At 37.4% G+C, this 21574-nt stretch overlaps 1 protein-coding gene across 15 annotated transcripts in view; it reads right to left on the bottom strand.

Annotated features, from left to right (window-relative positions):
* Zmym2 (zinc finger MYM-type containing 2) overlaps window positions 1–21574 on the bottom strand; it is a 90194-nt gene that overhangs the window by 52117 nt on the left and 16503 nt on the right. For all 15 annotated transcript variants that reach the window (XR_013042429.1, XR_013042430.1, XR_013042431.1 and 12 more), the window contains 5 exons: window positions 14966–15822; window positions 5440–5725; window positions 3415–3580; window positions 2434–2646; window positions 396–467 (listed from right to left, as the gene is read on the bottom strand). Coding sequence is in view for 12 of the 15 variants with exons in the window: in XM_076545070.1 (XP_076401185.1) it covers window positions 396–467; window positions 2434–2646; window positions 3415–3580; window positions 5440–5725; window positions 14966–15822 (1594 nt within the window). In the remaining 3 variants the exon portion in view is untranslated. The remainder of the gene's footprint in view (window positions 1–395; window positions 468–2433; window positions 2647–3414; window positions 3581–5439; window positions 5726–14965; window positions 15823–21574) is intronic.

The following is a 21574-nucleotide window of genomic DNA, read 5'->3' as shown; positions in this document are numbered from 1 at the left end:
AAACAACATCAAGAAACAGTATCTGAAAAGAATTTTCTAGGAACACAAAGATTTTCTGACAAAAGACAGGTAAAATTTAGTAGGAGTGAAAAATCTATCTCTTGGAGAAATGAAAATATTCGTCATCTGCTATAATTAAGGAGAATAAATTTTAATATACTTATACAATTATGCTAAAATACATTTTAATGCTTCAAATGGATGTGATTTTTCATATACATTTGACTCCAGGGACCTACATATTATAAGAAGATAATTAATTTCCACAAGCTGTCCTCTAACCTTCATACACCCACCTTGGCATGCACAAGCCCACATACATATATACACATACAAACATGAAATTAAAAAAAAAATTTTAATGGGTCTTCAATCTCACCAACATTCCTGCTCACCTCAGGCTGCATTAAGAAAGAGTCCTGCATGTGATCTCGAACTTCCTTCAGGAAACTTGGATGGCTACCTACCTAAAACATTGTAAGAGATTTTGTAAGTACATAAAGAAAAGCTGTTAGACTGAATAAATAATCTATTAAAGTTGCTTCAATTGTTGACTGATTTATAATCTCCTAACTTTCAACAGTATATTTTCTGTTCTGTGCTCACTGTTGAAGAGGGGGGAAATGATAAAACATTAACAGAACAGTGTAGAAAAGAAAAACAAGAGTTTTGATTCATCCCTGCACACCCTGGCAGCATTCAAGAACCAACACCTGTTCTTTAATGCTAGATAAGCATAATAGTATTATGATTAACACACACACACAAACATACAAAACACACACACACACACACACACACACACAAAATACAAGGAAAAAAGAAAAGAGCCCTAGACTATAAAGTAATTTAAGTTAAAAACAGCAATCCTCATCACCAAAAAGCAAAGTTAAAACTTTAAAATTAGTAAGGTAATAGATGTCAAAAACCCAAATTACCAATGTTAGAATAGTAGGCAAAGATTTCCTAAGTAGCCATCATAAAAATGCTTCAATAATTATAATATGCTTGAAGAAGAAATAAAGCAGAACCTCTCAATTAAAAAACAGGTATGGAGCCGAGCGGTGGTGGCGCAGGCCTTTAATCCCAGCACTCGAGAGGCAGAGCCAGGAGGATCTCTGTGAGTTCAAGGCCAGCCTGGGCTACCAAGTGAGTCCCAGGAAAGGCGCAAAGCTACACAGAGAAAACCTATCTCAAAAAACCAAAAATAAATACATACATACATACATACATACATACATACATACATACATACAGGTATGGAGCCAGGTGTGGTGCTGCACACCTTTAATCCCAGCACTTCAGAGACTGAGGCAGGCAGATCTCTGGAATTCAGGCTGGAACCAAGGCTACATAGTAAGACCCAGTCTTAAAGAATGAGACAATTGTAAGACAATAAGCAAAAATTGTACTATTTCATACCTTTGGAGCTCTGAAGGGATAAGACAAAAAGAAGAGTTTTCCAAGAAATAATGCCTGAAGATGCCTCATATCAGGCAAAAGAGGTAATCTACAGATAGAAGCTGAGTAAACCCTAGATTAACTTCATCCCTGGCCCCCCAAAAAAAGACAAGAAACATCAACAATTTGTTAAAATTAAAGACAAGAATAAAATTTTGAAATGAGCAACAGAAGAGCTTATAGAAAAAACTCAACACCAACGGCAGCATAGAGAGACAAAACATTCACCTTCTACTCTAGAAACCCAACACCAACTGCAGCATAGCACATTTATTTCTTTGTCTTTTGAGATGGGGTCTTACTATGTAACCTTGGTTCTAGCCTGAATTCCAGAGATCTGCCTGCCTCAGTCTCTGAAGTGCTGGGATTAAAGGTGTGTAGCACACACCTGGCTCCTTACCTGTTTTTAATTGAGAGGTTCTACTTTATTTCTTCTTCAAGCGTATTGTAGTTACTGAAGCATTTTTATGATGGCTTATAATAAATAAGTTTTAGTTTAGGTGCTTGTTTTCGCCTTGATTACTATGATTTGTAAGGTAGTACTTTAGTCTGCTGTTTTGTTCTGTATATATACAGCTTATCTATTATGCATATTTTACTTCTCAATGTATTTACAAACTCAAACTAGAGACCAAAAACTGGAAATTAATCTTAAAGCTGAAATATAAAGGTAATCATTCCCAACCCAAGCTCTAACAGTTTGAAAACTCCTCTCCAACTCCCCCAAAAGAAGAAAATTCAAAAGAGGAATTACACTAGTAGGATTTACTATTGTATGTAAAAATCACAAGTTGATTTCCAACAACCTACATATATTCTTAATTCATTTGAGGTAGGCCATCTTCACATAAAGAAAATTATGAACTTAAATGAGATTCCAAGATAAATATGGCTAAATCTTCCTATATTAGAACTACAATGCTTCCAAACTCACCCAAAAGAACACCTAGGGTTTTTTAGCACATAAATTACCTGTTTGTATTCACTGACACAACTCTGACAGCAAAATCTTTTCTGCTGACCATCGATCACCAGAACATTATTTCCAGCACCTTTACTAGGCAAATATTCTCCACACTGTTCACAGCAATTCATTATTAGACCATTGGCCATTCTGTATCGATTGAAGCAGTGGTCACTGCACAGCTTATGAGTCATATTTTTAAAACTAACTTCATGGCGAATCTAAAAGAAAAACAAACAATTTTAAAGAGTGTATCTGTTTTCAAGTAGCTAAAAAGCTGATCGATCCAACAGCAACAAAAACACCCAAGAAAGCTAAATGTGAGGAAAAGGAAAAATCAAAATACATATCCTATGTCTTTAAACTGTTTATATACACAAGAACATAGGCACACATGCAAGGCACTATCGAAAATGAATGACCGTAGTGATTATCACTATAAATTTCTCTAAAGATAGATTAAAAACGACAGAAAAACCATGTCTGGATTGTGTTAATGTTACATTTCATAAACAGACTTACTATAAGTCTTTAGACAACTCCAAAAGAAATGATAGAGTACACTGCACTAGGCAAGAGAGAAGAAAAGCCAGAACTACAAACAATTCAAATAAGGTATGCATATACAGGTTACTTTAGTGTCATAATTAATAATGTGAATTTATTTTTTTGAAAATTCTTTCACTTCTATTTGCCCATGTTTGTCTTTTTATGTAGTCAGCCTATTTGTATAAATAAACATTATTAGACCAGTAAAAAAAAAGAAAAAGTACAATCATAATACTGTGATTACTCTCAACCTATGAAATAAACAAGGTAATTCTTCCTGAGTCAACTTTCTTGGAAGACTAGGATCGCATAATAGAATACTCTAAAAAGTTTACATATCCTCACTTCTAATGACACATGCACCAATAAAAAGTAGGGAAAGCTGTCAACACCTGCAATAATCTCACATGAGAGTAAGTGAAAAGTACACAAGTACAAACCTCAGTCAGTTTGCCACAGATTGTGCATCTCGATTTATTTAGAGCTCCTTTAGCAGGACTCTGCTTGTCTTCATAGAGAGACAGACAAGATGTGCTACAGAATTCTTGGAAGGACTCACTTGAATCTACTTGAGCAACAATTGTTCCTTTCATTGTAGTTATATCTCTGAAAAACAAGAGGTACAACTTAAAGTTCCATTTCAAAAGAAACTAAAAATAACAGTTATAACCAGTATTTTTAATTTCCACAGATTGACTCATGGAAATTAAACACCATTTTTAGATTCAGGAGATCACTTTTAGTATAAAATATGAACTCTTGGCAATAAGATTAAAAAGTCAAAATATTTGGTCCTGTCACTAATAATTTATCTTCAAATGCACTAACAAGGCTTTTAGATATTGGAAACACGAAAATAAAATTAACGTAATTACATGGAATTAAACTGATAGTGCCTGTTCAATTCCCCTCTCCGATTAAAAGGTAAACATAAGATTCCTAGATTATAGAAATTTAAAATCAAGAGAGACTATACGAAATATTTTCTACTTAAATACACCACTTGCCAGGCATTGTGGCTCACACCTATAATCCGAATACTTAGAAGATGGAGGTAAAAAGGGTCGGAGGTTCAAGGTCCTCAATATACAGCCAACCTAGATTACATAAGACCCTGTTTGGACATAAATTTTAAAATGAATTAATTCATTAATGTGTAAATAAGTAAATAAAATGAGTAAATAGAATATGGGGGGCATGCACCTGTAATCCTAGCATGAGAAAAAAATAGGGGATTGCCACAAATTTGAAGCCAGAATGTCTTTTCTTATTTGTTTGTTTGTTTTTGTTTTTTGAGACAGGGTTTCTCTGTGTAGTTGTGGTGCCTGTCCTGGATCTCTCTCTGTAGACCAGGCTGGCCTCGAACTCACAGAGATCCACCTGGCTCTGTCTTCTGAGTACTGGGATTAAAGGAGTGCACCACCACCACCACCACCACCACCACCACCACCACCACCACCACCACCACCACCCGGTGCCAGAATATTTTATATAAAATTCTAAAACAGCCTGGACTACAAAGCAAGATATCTAATAATAAAAAAAAAAAAAAAAAAAAAACCACCTAAAATATAATATGACACTATTGAATTTAAAGAAATACCAAATATCTAGACTCTCTTACAGTATTTAAGTGTATTGTAAAATAATCTATACACTATAGAACAATTGTTTCTGTGCTTGGATTTACTACAAGAATAAAGCACTAAGTCCTTCCCAGATGTCTAATACCTAAAAATAGCTTCAGACTTGGGCAGCTCCTAGAGAGTACAGAAAATCCATTTGACCCTGCAATACATTGTATCATCCAGTTTTGTTTGCAATCATTGAGAACAGTTCTAAAACAGGATATAAACTGTATGCCCAAGAATAGCAAAAAAAAAAGGGGGGGGGGGCTAACCTAGGTCATAAAACTATAAACTTTGACAACACTCAAAACAAATATTCACACAAAACCCAGAGATTTGTCAAATTGAAGATAACCACAGTCCAAAAACAGTGTAAAATGCAGCTTATTTTAATACAGAATGTACCATATATATTCTAAAGTAAGACCTTGTACCATATATACATTCTATATCATAAATGTAAGTAAATTAACTGTCTAACATTAAGCTATATTCTTACAGTTAATAGTGCATTTAGTAGTAGAGTGCCTCTATGAGGGAGGCTATGGGCTTAATCCCTAGCACTATAAAAAGAAAAAAAAAGTAAAACAAAATAAAATTCACATTTTTACAAATTCAAGGGGTCCATTGGAGAAGAGAGTCAAAATAATTACAAGGGTCTAAACAAATTACCCAAAACCTACCAAATAGGAAGCTCAATCTATAGCTTCCAAGATTCAAAGTAGCTTACCAATTTTTAAAACATGAATTCATCTCTAAGAGTCTCTCAATAAAACTTCTAAATACTTTTATGATTATTATTCAGCCACATGGAACTGTATAGAAGGTTAATCTTACTTTTTACACATAACACAGAGTTTCTTTGGAGCAGGTTTATGAGAGAATGAAGAAAGGCAGGTGGTTGAACAAAAGAGGTGAGCTGATCCTTTTCGTTGATAAGCTGTCTGCCCCTTCTGTAGAGGTTTTTTGCAGTTTGCACAAGTGACTTTAACTGGTTTAGTGGGTTGTTGTTGGGCAGAAGGCTGGAATATCTGTTTAGGAAGTGAGGCCACTGGTGATAAAGAATCCACCCCTTGTTGTTTCTGGTTACGAGGAAATGATGCTGACTGGGAGATCCAAGAATCTTAAAAACAAAACATAGAGAAAATAATAATATAAATAGATATTTAAAGACATAGAAATTATCAAAGCAATAGTTTTAATTTCCCAGTTTGCCAAAGTTTATAATACTGATTAAAGCCACACATGGTGGCTCATGCCTATAATCCCAACACTTAAGAAACTGAAGGACTGGCCGGGTGTTGGTGGCGCACGCCTTTAATCCCAGCACTCGGGAGGCAGAGCCAGGCGGATCTCTGTGAGTTCGAGGCCAGCCTGGGCTACCAAGTGAGCTCCAGGAAAGGCGCAAAGCTACACAGAGAAACCCTGTCTCGAAAAACCAAAAAAAAGAAAAAAAGAAAAAGAAAAGAAACTGAAGGATTGCCATGAATTTAAGACCAGCCTGAGCTCTAAAGTAAGACCTTGTCTCAGATGCTAATGAAGCAGCAATTTTGCAGAATTACAGTGTCTGCGGGTAAGATTGTCTGCTTTCTAGAAACAATACATTATAGTCTTAAAAATGGCAAGACAGTAGATTTCAAGTGTTCTCATAAAAAGAAAGAAAGCACATGGCATAATATATGATTGGCTTGATTTAGTCATTCCAATATATATAAATATATATATATATATATTTATATATATATTTCTAATCAATATGTTCTACATGATAAAAGCATATTATTTCTGTTTGTCGGTTTAAATAAAAGTACATGACATACATGTGACTCTCCCCACATACTGTATATATATAATTAAAAAATTAGCCGGGCGGTGGTGGCGCACGCCTTTAATCCCAGCACTAGGGAGGTAGAGCCAGGCGGATCTCTGTGAGTTCAAGACCAGCCTGGGCTACAGAGTGAGTTCCAGGAAAGGCGCAAAGCTACACAGAGAAACCCTGTCTTGAAAAACCAAAAAAAAAAAATATATAAATAAATAAAAATAAAAAAGGAATGGAGCTGGACAATAGCTCACTTGGTAATGTACTTGCTGCACAAGCATGAGGGTCTGAATTCAATAGAACTCAATGTTTTTATTTTTATTTTGTTTGCTTGGTTTGTTTTGTTTTTTTGGTTTTGGTTTTGGTTTTGGTTTTGGTTTGTTTGTTTGTTTGTTTTTAAAGCAAGCCAATGGAGTGGAGAGATGGCTCTTTCAGAGGTCCTGAGTTCAATTCTCAGCAACTATATGGTTGCATAGATGGTTCACAACCATCTATGAGACCTGGTGCCCTCTTCTGGTCTACAGGCATACATTCAGGCAGAACACTGTATATATAGTAAGTATTTTTAAAGAAGAAAAAGCAAGCCAAGTATGATTGATACACACACTCATAATCCCAGAAGGAGGCAAAGACAGATCCCTAGGGCTCACTGGCCAGCCAGCCTAGCCAACTTAGTGAGCTCCAGGCAAATTAGAGACTTTGTCTCAAACTCAGGATTAATCTCTGGCATCCAAAGGAATGCACATGTACCCTACACAAACACGCATGCACATACATATAACAAAGCAGTAAGTAAGACCACTTCTAAGATTGGTGTACTCCTTAGAAAAATGTGTTTCACTCTTGTTGACACTAGAACTAGTACCAAACATTAAATGTGATAACACATGTAAAAAGCTAGCACAGTGGCTAGCATACAGAAAGAACTAAAAAATGTCATTGGTTATGAGACAGGAAGTGCAGACAGAAACCTTGTCTTGAAAAACCAACAAATAGCCAGGCATGTTACCAAATCTTGAAAAACTTCTTTACCTAAAAAAACATTTAAGAATCAGCCTCATGGTTTCAAGCAATTGCATACTTTCAGTCAGATTTTGTATTATTGCCTGACTATATTAATGCTCTTTCTTCAACTTAAAAAAGAATGAAAGATGGTGGTGTGGCTCAACAGGTAGAGTACAAGCCAAGCCTAGGCTCAGTCCTCAGCACCACAAAAAAATAGGCACAGTAACACAATTCTATAATCCCAGCACTTGGAAGAGGGGACAGAAGAACCAAAAGTTCCAAGTTATGGAGCTGTAAAGATGGCTCAGCAGTTAAAAATACTCCTGTTACAGAGGACTAGGGTTCAAGTCCCAGTATCCACATGGTGGCTAACAACCATCAGTAACTCCAGTTCTAGGGAATCTGCCACCTCCTGGTCTCCATACCATGAAGGCATGCACGTGGTGCATATACATATGTGTAAGTAAAAACTGATACATAAAAGAAAAATTTCTTTAAAATTCAAAGATATTATTGGCTGTATAGTTATTTTGAGGCCAGCTGGGGCTATGTGAAACCTTGAGTAATGGGTGATGTGAATGAGCAATGTCCCTCATGTATTTAAAGACTTGATCCCCAGCGGGTATAACTGCTTAGGGAAATTATAGAGCTTTTAGGATGTGCAGTCTCAAGTAAATAGATCACTGGAGGCAAGCTAATTTGAGATGAATACATATGAACACACAGAAGAGATGAACACATAGAACAGACTGTCTCAAATAAAATACACACACACATAAAATAAACAGTACATTCTGGAACTGTTTTCTTGCTAGCATCAATTTTAACTGATCAATTTTAATAAATGGTTAAAAACAGTTTAATATATATATGAGGCTGAACACATTGCTAGGTAATTAGGGGCACTTTCTGCTCTTCCAGATGAACCAAGTTCTGTTATCAGCACCCATGTCAAGAAGCTCACAACTCCATGTAGCACCAGCTCATAGGATCAGAAACCCTCTTCTGACCTCTTCAGGCACCCCTACATTTACAGAGACACACAGACACAAATACAAATCTTTTAAAAGGCCAAAATCACTGGGTAGTAATGGTGCATGTCTTTCAGATGTCTGAGTCCAAGGCCAGAAGAAACTGTCTGATTCCCTGGAGTGAGATCCAGGACAACCAGGGCTACACAGAGAAACCTTGTCTCAAAAAATTGATGGATGGATGGATAGATGGATAGATAGATAGATGGATGGACAAACATACAAATAAATAAGGTCAAAATGCTTACACATAGTATGCTTAAACTAGAGGATTTTTAAGAAAGGTATCGTGGAACACATTTTTAATCTGAGTTTCAGGAGGCAGAGGCAGGTAAATCAAGAGTTCCAGGCCAGCCAGCAATACGTGAGATCCTGTCTCCAAAAACAACAAGAATTGTTTTGTTTGTTTTTAATACAAATACTGGATCACTAAGACTTTCATTTTCGTGGGATCATCTTTTGATGATACTTACTTGGGGGAAATGGTGCTTTAAGATTTTATTTGGCTTCATGCCTGTAGAAATAATGTATGACTTTCTTTACATATCAGCTCTTCCATTTCCCCTACTTCCAGGTTTTCACTTCCTCCCATATTTAAGAACAGTTTAGGAATAGGCAGGAATGGTAATCATTTATCTAAGCCCTCAGTTTTATATAAACAAATAAAAGGATTAACAGTTACATTTTTCCAAATAACACCAGTAGAAGAACTGGTATCAACAGCAAGATTTTATAACATTCTTTTTCAGTCAGGGTGGCCTCAAACTCTCTATGTACCTGAAAATGGCAATGAATTGCTGACCCCTCATGCCTAAGAATACAGATCAGCACCATGATACCCAGGTAAATTTTCTTTCTCTTAATCTACTATTCTCGATTACAAATGTAAACACCCCCAAAATGCAAGAGCTAATTAAAAACTGCATCAATCAGTCTGATTATTTTGGGTGTTTTGTTTTGTTTTGTTTTTTAACAGTTTGAGGAAATCAGCTCTCATTCTGGGAGTCAGCTCTCTTCCACCATGTGAATTCCTTGGATGGACCTCAAGTGGTCAGGCTTGGTAGCATGGATATTCATTCACTGAGCTATCTTGCCAGCTCTATGTTTTTCTTAAGTGAACTTTATATTCCTTTATATAATTATTATTAAGTAGTATACAGATAGTACATAATTTTTATGACCCATAAATATTCCTAAAGAAGTAAGTATAACAAGATAAATGCACAAATTACTAAGAGTAGTTAAATTTAAAAAACTAGAACAAAACTAAGGAGAGAATCAAGAACTCTGAGACATACACTTGACATGGACAAACTTTAAGAACTATTGTGGGGGCTAAAGGATGGCTCAGCAATCAAGAGCACTTGGTGCTCTTCTAGGACTGGAGTTGCAGTACCCAGCACCCACGTCAAGTAGTTCACAACTACCTATAATGTTAGCTCCAAAAGATCTGATACCCCCTCTAATCTCTACAGGCACTTGCCCACACACGTGCACACAACAGACAGGCACATAAGGCATAAATAAAAATAAATCTTTTAAAAAGAAAAAAAAATGTTAAGTATTTAAAGGCATAGTGTAGAGTCAAAACCGTACCTACACTATGCTCTCAGAATTACAGATACTATCAATTAATTCACTTTTATTTTTGAGACAGGGTCTCACTATATAGCCCTGGCTAAAGTATCTGATTCTTCTTAATGGTGATAATCAATGCTGTTATTTGCTTCTTCATACTAATAGTTAAAACACTTATAATAATTAGAAAAACAGCTATTCTAAGACAGGCAGTGGTGGAGCACACTTTAATTCCAGCACTCAGGAGGCAGAAGCAGGCAGATCTCTGTGAGTTCAAGGCCAGCTTGGTCAACAAAGCCAAGTTCCAGGACAGCCAGGGCTTTTATACAAAGAAACCCTGTCTCAAGGGGGAAAAAAGAAAAATATGTTAATATATACATGTTAGCAGTATGAACTTGTGTTTTGGAAATATATATCCAAAGTCAAAAATGCTCAGTCTGGCTGGCCAGTGGTGTGCACGCCTTTAATCCCAGAACTGGGGAGGCAGAGAAAGGAGAATCTCTGAATTTGAGGCCAGCCTGGTCTACAGAGTGAGTTCCAAGACAGCCAGGGCTATTACACAGAGAAACCCTGTCTCAAAAAACAAAAAAGCTCAGTCTGGGGTATGGCTCAGTAGAGTCTGTATAGCAGCATATTCCTAACACTGCAAAACCTAAGCATGAGGAAGTGAGATGGCTCAGAGGTAAAGTTTCAACAAGCCCCGGGTCCAACAAGACAGAAGGAAAGAGAACCTAACCCCTGTAAGGTTGTCTGTGTCCTGGCTAATTTTATGTTAACTTGACAAACAAGCTCAAGTTATTTGAGAAAAAAGGACTCTCAAGTGAGAAAATACCTCCATATGATTTGCCTATAGGTGCCAGACGGCAGTGGCACTTGCCTTTAATCCCAGCACTGGGAGGCAGAGCCAGGCAGACCTCTGTGATGAGTTCAAGGCCACCCTAGTCTACAGAGCAAGATTTGGGGGGGGGGGGGGGGGAGATTTGCCTATAGGCAAGTCTTAATTACTGACTGATACGGGAGGGCCTAGCCCATTGTATGAGTGGTGCCATCCTTGGACAGGTGGTCCTGAGGTGCTATAAGAATGCAGGCTGACCAAGTCAGGAGAGAGTAAGCCAATAACCAACACTACAGCATAAATAACCTCTGCATGAGCTCCTACCCCCACATTCCAGTCTGAAGTTTCTGTCCTTCCATTCATGAAGGCCTGTGAGCAGGACAGGGAGGATGAAAAATACCCTTTCTCCCTCTTCTTGTTTTTGGTCTTGGTGTTATATCAGAGCAATATAATAACTAAGACAGCATGTGTGCAAATATATGTGAGAATGAGAAAGTGAGATAGAGAGGAAATGAGAATTCTTATTTTTTATTTAAGGCTTTTCCTAACACACACTATGGAGGAGGAAAAAGAAATTTTTAAACTGAGCATGGTAGTGGTGCAAGCCTGTAATCCCTGCACTCAGTTGTAAAAGCAAAACAATTAGAAGTTCAAGGTCATCCTTAGTTACATACTGAACCCAAGTGTGGGCTACATAAAACTCTGTCTCAAAAAAGAAATAGGTCTGGGTAAAGAATTCTACATGGAAGAATAAAAACCAAACGTCATCACCTAGAATGCACACACACTAAAAAAAAATAAAAAAAATAAAAAGCCACAGGTACAATGAAGTGCACCTGTAATCCAATACTGGGGAAGCATAGCCAGGAGGATCCCTAGGGCTTGCTGGTCAACCAGCCTAGTCAAATCCATGAGTTCCAGGTTCACTTGGAAACCTTGCCTCAAAAATAAAAGAGTGGTTGAGGAACATGTCCAACAACAGGCCTCTACATGCATGTGTACATAACACTGTGGTGGTTTGATTAAGAATGTCCCCGGAAAGGTTCATACATTTGAATGCTTGGTCATCAGAAGGTAGCACTATTGGAGAGGGATTAGGAGGTGTGGCCTTGTTGGAGTAAGTATGTCACTGGGTTTCAAAAGCCCACACAAAGCCCAGTCTCTCTTCCCCTGACTGTGGATCAGGATGTAGCTCTCACCATGATGATATTGAATCAACCCTTTGAAACTGTAAGCAAGCCTGCAATTATATGCTTTCTTTTATAAGAGTTGTTTGGGTCATGGTCTCTTCACAGCAACAAAATAGTGACTAAGACAAGCACACACACAAAGCTCATATAAACACACACATAACAATACTCATGCATGTATGTATTTACACATATACATGTATGCATATGTATGGGGAAGAGGTATTGAAACAAATCTCTAAAATAAGTAAGAAGAAACATCTCTTCAGCCAGGTGGTGGCGGCACACACCTTTGATGCCTGCACTCAGAATCTTATCCCCCCGACACCACTCCTACAGGGTTTCTTTGTGCAGCCCTGGTTGTCCTGGAACTCGCTCTATAGACCAGGCTGGGTTCACACTCAGAAATCTGCCTGCCTCTGCCTCCCAAGTATTGGGATTTAAGGTGTGCACCACCACACCCAGCTCCATTTTTTTCCAAACTAAAAAGTATGGGGATAACCTATGTCCTAACTTCACCTCTAGAAATATATGCTAAGAAGGTAACCAGAAATATGAACAAAATATAGTAAATAGAAAAAAAGCATAGGTAGAAATGGACACAAATCCCCACTGGACAGTCATGAACACATATAAACAGAATTAGGTGCCATGGTGCATCCCAGTAATACCAGACTCAGAAAGCTGAAACAGAAAGATCACCGTTGAGTTCAAGGATACGAAGTGGGATCTGACCATGTCTCAACTACTCCCCACAAATTATACAGAAACTGTTAATGTTGTGAGAAGTATAACATTAAAAGGGAAAAACAAAAAACCTAAGGCTGGAATTAGGCTCAGTGGTTAAGAATGCTTGTTCTTGCAAAGGACCTCAGTTCGATTCTTAGCATGTACATGGAAGCACACCACCTCCTTGGGCACCAGGCACACACATGGTGCATAGACATACATGCAGGCAAAACACTCATAGACACAAAATAATAAAGTAAATTTAAAAATAATAAAAATAAAATAAAATGATAGTATACAAAGCTACATTTCAATTAGGCTTAATTTAAAAAAACAAACAAACAAACAAAACTACCAGAATTTAATGATAATTACCAATAGCATTGACAATGATCATGTTCAATTAGTATAAGGGACTCTACCCCCCATTCTTAAATGCCCCTTATACATTTTCCAAACATTCTTCACTAATCAGATACTAATGTTCAAGTAAATAAACAAAAGTAACAGGCTGGAGAGTTGGCTTACAGGTTAAGAGTAACTGGCTGTACCTCCAGAGGACCCAAGTTTGATTCCCAGCACCCACACGGGGGCTCACAACTATCTATAATTCCAGTTTCTGAGAATTCTATACCTCTTCTGGCCTCAAGTTCATGGTGCAGATACATACACACAGGCAAACTCATACACATTGAATAAATAAATTAGTTTAAAAAAGAAATAACTGGGGCTGGAGAAATGGCTCAGTGGTTAAGAGCACTGGCTGCTCTTCCAAAGGATCTGAGTTCAATTCCCAGCACCCACTTGGTGGCTCACAACCATCTGTAATGAGATCTGGTGCCCTCTTCTAGCCTGCAGGCATACATACAGGCAGAATACTGCATGCATAATAAATAAATCTTTGAAAAAAAAATAACTGGCATATATATCAAAGTGCAGTGCACATCATCTACATTTTAGTAACTCAAATTAATTCTTCACAATCCCAGGGTGTTAAAGTTGCTAATGAGACTGAATAAGTGGAGACAGACAGAGAGAGAAACTGAGATAGAGACAGGCATATATCTACATGCAGAGAAAGATGAAAGCAGAGGAACATATACCATTATGGTTGTGAAAAGGCCAGTTTTATATGTTGCCTGGTTTGGGGAGAGAGCTTTTTGAGATAGTGTCTCACTATAGCATAAGATGCCGTCAATGTGCTACATGGCAAAGGATGGCTTTGAATTCCTGATCTTTCTGCCTTCATCTCTCAAGTGCTGGAAGTACAGGTATGTGTCACTACACCCAGCTAAGGCCAGAATTATTACAATCTCTGTATTTTACTATTTTTCAATGAGCAAAGAAGCTCACAGAAAGGAAGATCCAATAGTCAAAAACTATACCAACTTTCAAAAATGATAATAAATGTTTATTGAAAACACTGAAAAAAAGTAAAATAAAATAAAATAAAAAAACAACATAGATAAGCAATCAAAACCAAACACAAGGCAAGTGTACTGACTGTCACACACCTTTAATCCCAGCACTTTGGAGACAAAGGCAAGCAGATCTCTGTGAGTTCAAGGTCAGCCTGGTTTACATAGCAAGTTCCAGGACAGTCAAGGATACACAGTGAGACCCTGGCTCAAAAGAACAAAGATAATAACAAGCAAACAAACCACAAGGATCTCAAAGTCATTGAGTAGAATATAGTAAATGTGTGCCTGTCAATCATCCCTTAAAATAGTTTAAAAATGAAAAATAATATATTTGGCTTTCTTCAAAAGATAAGAAATAAAAGGATACCTTAGTCAATTATTTAATAAAAATATGGAAAATATGCAGAAAAAGAGAATATAAGTTCAATTATATAACATTTTTCAGGATATTATTCTTTTTCTTTTAATTTACATATTCAAACATTAATGCATATTAGCAAAAAGCAATGGCAAGATGCTATAATTACACATTATTTTTGTTCACTAAACATAAAATCATACTGCTATTAATATTCTACTTCACAAATACTACACATTGTTTTACCATTCATTAAAATTTCAAGCTTTAATGTCAACAGAATGAAAACATTTTTCTATATGAAGATATTAAACAAAGCAACACCTCTTATTATAATGAAAAAGGGATCAGACAAATTATTAAATTCATTTGCATGAAGCAGAGTATCACTACTTACCAGGATTATGATGCGGTGCAGACTCGCCATTCTGAAATACATCTCCTGCAACATTCATCCTACCAGGATTAAAAGGTCCTACTCCAGACTTGGTCTGTGAAGTTAAAGATGGGGTGTATGTTTGTACATTAACACCAAAGTTACTTGACTGAAGTCCGTTCGAGACATCTCCCAGGTTGGTATTATGCAGTGATGTCACATGAGTAATCATTAAGTTCATGTCTCTCCCGTCAGTATTTTCTAGTTGGCCATCACTCACAGAGCTTACGCCTGTTTCTAAGGTTGTAACATTAGCAATCTGAATTTCAGAGTCTGGTTCTGTGGTAATACCACTGTTACCCATTGCTGTGTTTACCTTACTTCTTGAAAAAGTGGAAGTGGAGAAATCCACATCATTCGTTCTGTTTTTAGTTTCAGAAGGTCTCCTTTCAATAAAAGTTGAGGAATTCTTCTCTTGCCCGTGATTTGTCTCCATGTCCTCTTCATCATCAATGACAATTGTCTCACTTACACTGCCCTTCTGAGAAGCCAACTCTTTCGATGAAGGAAGGACTTTGGGATCATTTCCTTGTAGTTCTTCATTTTTTGAAGATGTAAATGTTACGCTTCTTTGATCGGCAACCGAAGGCGCAGAAGATGGAGGAGGTTGCACAGGTTCAATAAAAACAACATCATCATCATCTTCCATTGATGAATTCTGAAACTTACTAGATCTAGACACTAAAGGATTTGGTGGGCCACTAAATGAATTTCCTACGTTCGTGAGACTAGTTGCCATGGCTGTACTTCCTAATAAAACAGGAGTTTGATCAGTCAATTCTAATGTTCCCACTGAACTTGTGTCCATGCCAAAGAACCTGTTCAGGGAAATGAAATATATATGTAAGTATATGACTTGATTTTTAAAGATGCACTTATTTTCTGTTTTAAGACTGCTGTAATATCTTCTGTGGTCTTAAACATTCCATTATTTACATATCCATATAGCTACATGCATGGGAACAAGGAAAACAGCCAATCCTCAATAATCATGTGTATTATATACTCCCACTTTCTTTCTAGAGATACACTATTTACTCTATAAAGTTTACCCAAAATGTAAACAGTGTCAACAGAAATCCAAAACTAACAGATAATATGAAAGTAAAGAGTCAACATTAGGTATCTTCCTCTATTGTTCTCCATCTATTTGTTGTTTTTTTGTTTTTGTTTTTTTTTTGTTTTTGTTTTTGTTTTGAGATGGAATCTTTCACTGAACCTGGAACTCACTGTTAATTTGGTCTTTGGACACTCAGAAACATTCATTTAACTGTTAACAAATTTTTCACAACCATACAGTTTAAGAAAGTTGTCAGGTCCTAAGAAGTATGGTACTGCTGACACCTTAATCTGATCCCAGTGAAATGGATTCCACATTTCTGGGCCCCAAAACTATCAGGTTAAATTTCTGTTGTTTTAAGCTACCAAGTTTATTGTAGTTTGTTGCAGCAGCCATAGGAAACCCATATAATCCACTTCTCTGTTCAATCATCTCCCAAACAACCTTTAATCTAGGTATAATTTGTATCCTATGTTAATAATTAAGAAATTGCAAGCCAGACATTGTACAGGCCTTTAATTCCAAACAAAAGCAGGTGGAGTTCCAGACCAACCTGCTTTTACATAGAGTTCCAGGCCAGCTAGAACTACACACTAAAACCCTATCTTTATATATAAAGAAAGGCCAGGCAGTGGTAGTGCACACCTTTAATCTCAGCACTCAGAGGCAGGGGCAGGCAAATCACTAAATTCAAGGCCAGTTTGGTCTACAGAGCAAGTTCCAGGACAGCCAGGGCTACAGAGAGAAACCCTGTCTCTAAGCCACCTCCAACCCCCCAATAAGGAAGGAACTGTAGCTTAGGCATTGGAGAGGTGGTTCAGCAATTTACAGACGGTTTTTCCAGAGGATCTAGGTCCAATTCTCAGCACCCACGTGTTTGTTCATGACCATCTGTAACTCCAGGGAATCAGATGGTTTCTTCTGGCCTCCATGGGCACTAGGAATATACATGGTGCAGACATACACATAATATAATAAAATTTACACACACACACACACACACACACACACACACACACACACACACACAAGCAAACACTCTCCCCCTCTCTCTCTCAAAAATTGTAACTTAGAGAAGCTAGTTTGTCCAAGTATACAGTATTGAATACACAGCCTCTAAACTCAAGAGCCAATGCTCTGCTACATTCAACTATTTTTGTTCATTTGTTATTGTTTTTAGAAAGGCTCTCACTCTGTAACCCAATCTAGTCTCAAATCATGGCAATCCTCCTGTCTCAGCCTCAAGTACTGGTTTATAGCAGGCATACACCACCCCACCACATCCAGCTCCAATTAAAATTCTCTAAATACCTAACATAATGCCTACCTATGCTGAAGCCAAAAAGAGAGAAGGCAGAGCTAATAAAAGAAAAAAAATAGAACAAAATTCTTGAATACATGGAGATGAGATTACGTACACAAAAGGTAGCATTACTAATTCTCAAGAAATCTGGAGATCTTAGAGATGAAAGAGATCAGTGGACCAAGCCAAGGGGGAAAAAATAGAGAGCATAAACTCTAGGTAGATTTGTAGACATGACAGAAGTTAAAGTGGTTTATAGATGGCAATGTTATTTTCAGAGGATGCTACCTAAAGAGACAACAGATATACATATTTATGTATGTGTGTATGCACATTCATGAGTATACACATATATAGGCATGCATGCACATGTGCACAGAGGCCAGAAAGCAACATGCATTTATTCCTCAATGGCTCTTGTTTGAATGTAATCAGCCCCCATAAGCTCATGGAGAGGGATACTGTTAGGAGGTATGGCCTTGTTGGAGGTAGTAGTGTGACACTGTGGTGGCATGCTTTGAGGTCTCATCTATGCTCAAGCCATACCCAGTGACTGAGTTCACTTCCTGCAATCAAGATGTAGGACTCTCAGCTCCAGCACCATGTCTGCCTTCATGCTGCCATGTCCTCACCATGATGATAATGGACTAAACCTCTGAAAATGTAAACCACCCCAGTTAAATGTTTTCCTTTGTAAGAGTTGCCATGTTCATGGTGTCTCTCACAGCAACAGAAACCCTAAGACAGCTCTTTACCTTATTTTTTTAAATTAAGGTTTAGTTTTATTTTATTTATGTGTACGTGTACTAAGTACATGCCACATGTGTGTAGATATCCACAGAGGCCAAGAGAGGGCATTAGATCCCCTGGAGCTGGAATTACAGGCAGCTGTGAGCTGCTCAAAGTGGGTGCTAAGAACAAACTCAAGTCTTCTGGAAGAACAAGAAGCACTCTTGACCACTGAGTCACCTCTCCAACACTTTCCACCTTAATTTTTAAGACAGAATCTCTTGCTTCACCTGGAGCTCATCGATTTGACTAGACTGACTGGCTAGCAAGTTCAGAGATCCTGCTGTCTACTTCTCCACTGCTAGGATGACAGACATGTACCACCACACACAGCTTCTTACACGGGTGCTCAAACTCAGGTCCTAATGCTTGCATGCTTGTGCAGCAACCATTTTTTCATCTGAGCCATCACCCCAGCCCCTGGCTGTGTAAATCTTATAAACCTGGCTTAAAACCATAAAGTACAAAGAGCTACTAGGATAGAGAACATAAATGTAACTATCACTTCGACTAATGGGTGACAGGGTAGAGAATGTGTTCACCATTTATCATATGCTTAATTTTTGGATCGCATGGTTTTCATTTTTTTAAGCTAATTTAGGAGGGACTTGGGTTTTATGTTTGAGATAGGGCCTTATTATGTAGTCCTAGCTGGCCAGGTACTCAATATGTAGCCTTGAACTTGTGGCAATCCTCCTGCCTTATCCTTCCAAGTGCTAAGATTACAGGTGTAAACTATCATGTCTGGTTATAAATTTAAGTTTTTTTAAAACAGAAAGAGGTATGAAGATGTAGCTCAGTTGGCAGACTGTTTGCCTAGAATGCACAAAATCCTGCGTTCAGATCCCTATCATGACATAAACCAGGGGCAGAAGCACCCATTTGTAATCCCAGAACCTATAATGAGAAGGCAAGAGATCCTGCACCAGGGCCTTGTAATTGGTAATACAGTGGCTATACACAAATAAACTTGAAGATTCCCACTAATTAAGAATTCATGCCAGGCAGTGGTGGTACACACCTTTAATCCCAGCACTCGGGAGGCGGAGGCAGGCAGATCTCTGTGAGTTCGAGGCCAGCCTGGTCTACAGATCCAGATCCAGGACAAGCACCAAACTACACAGAGAAACCCTGTCTCAAAAAACCAAAAAGAATAATTCATAAAATCATCCCAGGGCTTTGTGAATGGAAGACCTTCATTCTCAATTTTACTCTACCTCTGTTGTCAGAATAAGCAAAAGCTATGTATCATGAGACTTAGCTTTAGTGACTGCCTATCTTCCCATTAATTTAATTTAAATTCCTTGTTAAAGACAATTCAGGTTTAAAGGATATGGGAATGTTTTATTACTATATGTAATATGGCTTGAGGCCAGCCTAGGCTACATGAGACTTCATCTATTAAAACAAGTAACAACAATCAAACCTTTTAAATAAATAAGGACAAAGAAACAGCAACATAAAAAAGGGGACAAACTAAGCCTAAATTCATAATGGAAGGAAATTTTTAAAAAAAATGTAGAAATAAATAACATTAAAATAGAAAAACAAAAGCAAAGACCAATTCTTTGGGGAGAAAAAAGCCTCAAATTACTAAAAATGGGGATGTAACTATTAACTTTACAGAAATAGAATTTTCAAAGACTACCATGGACAATTCATTATATGCCAAACTGGATAACAAAGATGAAATGAAAAAAAAATCCTTAAAATTCACACAAAGGAAAAACATGAAATCTGAGTAGATCTAAAATAGGCAAGTTGATTAAGCCAGAAGTCAGTAATCAGAAACATCTCAGCAAAAAATAAGATTAGGGCAGATAACTTTACTCATGAATTCTATAGCATTTCAAAATAACCAAAAACCAAAAATAATGAAAAGGGGAACATTTCCAAACTCTCTTTTTTAATCCTGAATATATATAAATGCCTTACCGGCAACTTATAGTAATCTTTAAAAAGACAAATCCATGCTTTGCTTGGTGCCACAGGCCTTTAACACCAACACTGGGAGGCAGAGTAAGGAGGATCTCAGTGAGTTGTTGGAGACCAGCATGGTCTGTGTATCAAACTTGAGGACAGCCAGGACTACAGAGAGACCCTTTCTCAAAAAATAAACAACAAAAGACAGCTCCAAAAGTCCTTAACAGAGAAATAAATAAATAAATGGATAAAGAATATGATATACAGAGAGTATATTCTAGCATAAAGAATGGGATCCTGTTAATTATAGGAAAATGGATGAACTAGAGGAAATCATGTTGAGTAAAATAATACATCTGGGTCCTGTGCTTTCTTTCACATATGGTTAACAAAAATAAAGATGACCTAAAGGAAAAAAAATTCACAAAACTGGTCCATTACTTAGACCATGTACAATACGTTAATAAATCTCAAAAAAAAATCAAAATAGAAGCCAACTAAAACTCTTAGAAAGAAAGAGAAAACTTCATGCCACATTCATTTTTGGATGACACCAAAAACACAGATAAGAAAAAAACATTAGACTGCTCAAGATTTACAGTATTTGTGCAAAGAATTATTTCCAAGGAATTGAAGACAATGTAGAGGGAAAATACCTCCAAATCAAAAATCAACATCGAAATAAATGTAGGTAGGTAATTAGGTAGGTAGGTGGAATTTCCACAATACCAACCTATTTTTTAAGTGAACATCATACTTAAATAAAACACTTTGCCAGAAGACACACAAACAACCAATAACCAAATCAAAGATGGTCCAACATTATCAGTCATTAGGCAAATATATATGAAACCAAGCGATCTCAACTGGATAGTATGTTATCTGTAATCTCAGCTCTGGAGAACGAGCAAAAGATTCAGGCCAGCCTGAGCTACATTTTAATATCTGTCTCAAGGTGGTAGCTCACGCCTTTAATCCCAGCACTCAAGAAGCAGGGGGAGTGGTTCTGAGTTTGAGGCCAGCCTGGTCTAAAAAGTGAGTTCCAAGACAGCCAGGGCTACACAGAGAAACCGTCTCGAAAAATGTTTAAAAAAAAAAAAAGAGAGAGGGGCTGGAGAGATGGCTCAGAGGTTAAGAGCACTGACTGCTCTTCCAGAGGTCTTGAGTTCAATTCCCAGCACCCACATGGTGGCTCACAACCATCTATAATGAGATCTGGTGTCCTCTTCTGTATACACAATAAATAAATAAATCTTTAAGAGAGAGAGAGAGAGAGAGAGAGAGAGAGAGAGAGAGAGAGAGAGAGAGAGAGAAGCTCAAGGTATGAAGAAACCTCAACAACTTTTTAAAAGTTGTATTATACTTATGTGCACATGTGAGTGTGCATATACGTGGGTGTGTGTGTATGTCTATGGACATGTGTGCACATACATGCATACAGTGTACAGAGGTCAGAGAAGTCAGTTCCCCACTTCCAACATGCAGGTCCTAATAG

The sequence above is a fragment of the Peromyscus maniculatus genome, chromosome 9, assembly GCF_049852395.1.
Source record: "Peromyscus maniculatus bairdii isolate BWxNUB_F1_BW_parent chromosome 9, HU_Pman_BW_mat_3.1, whole genome shotgun sequence".
Lineage (NCBI taxonomy): Eukaryota > Metazoa > Chordata > Mammalia > Rodentia > Cricetidae > Peromyscus > Peromyscus maniculatus.
The sequence above is the reverse complement of the archived record's forward strand: the minus strand, read 5'-3'. Positions and strand labels throughout refer to the sequence as shown.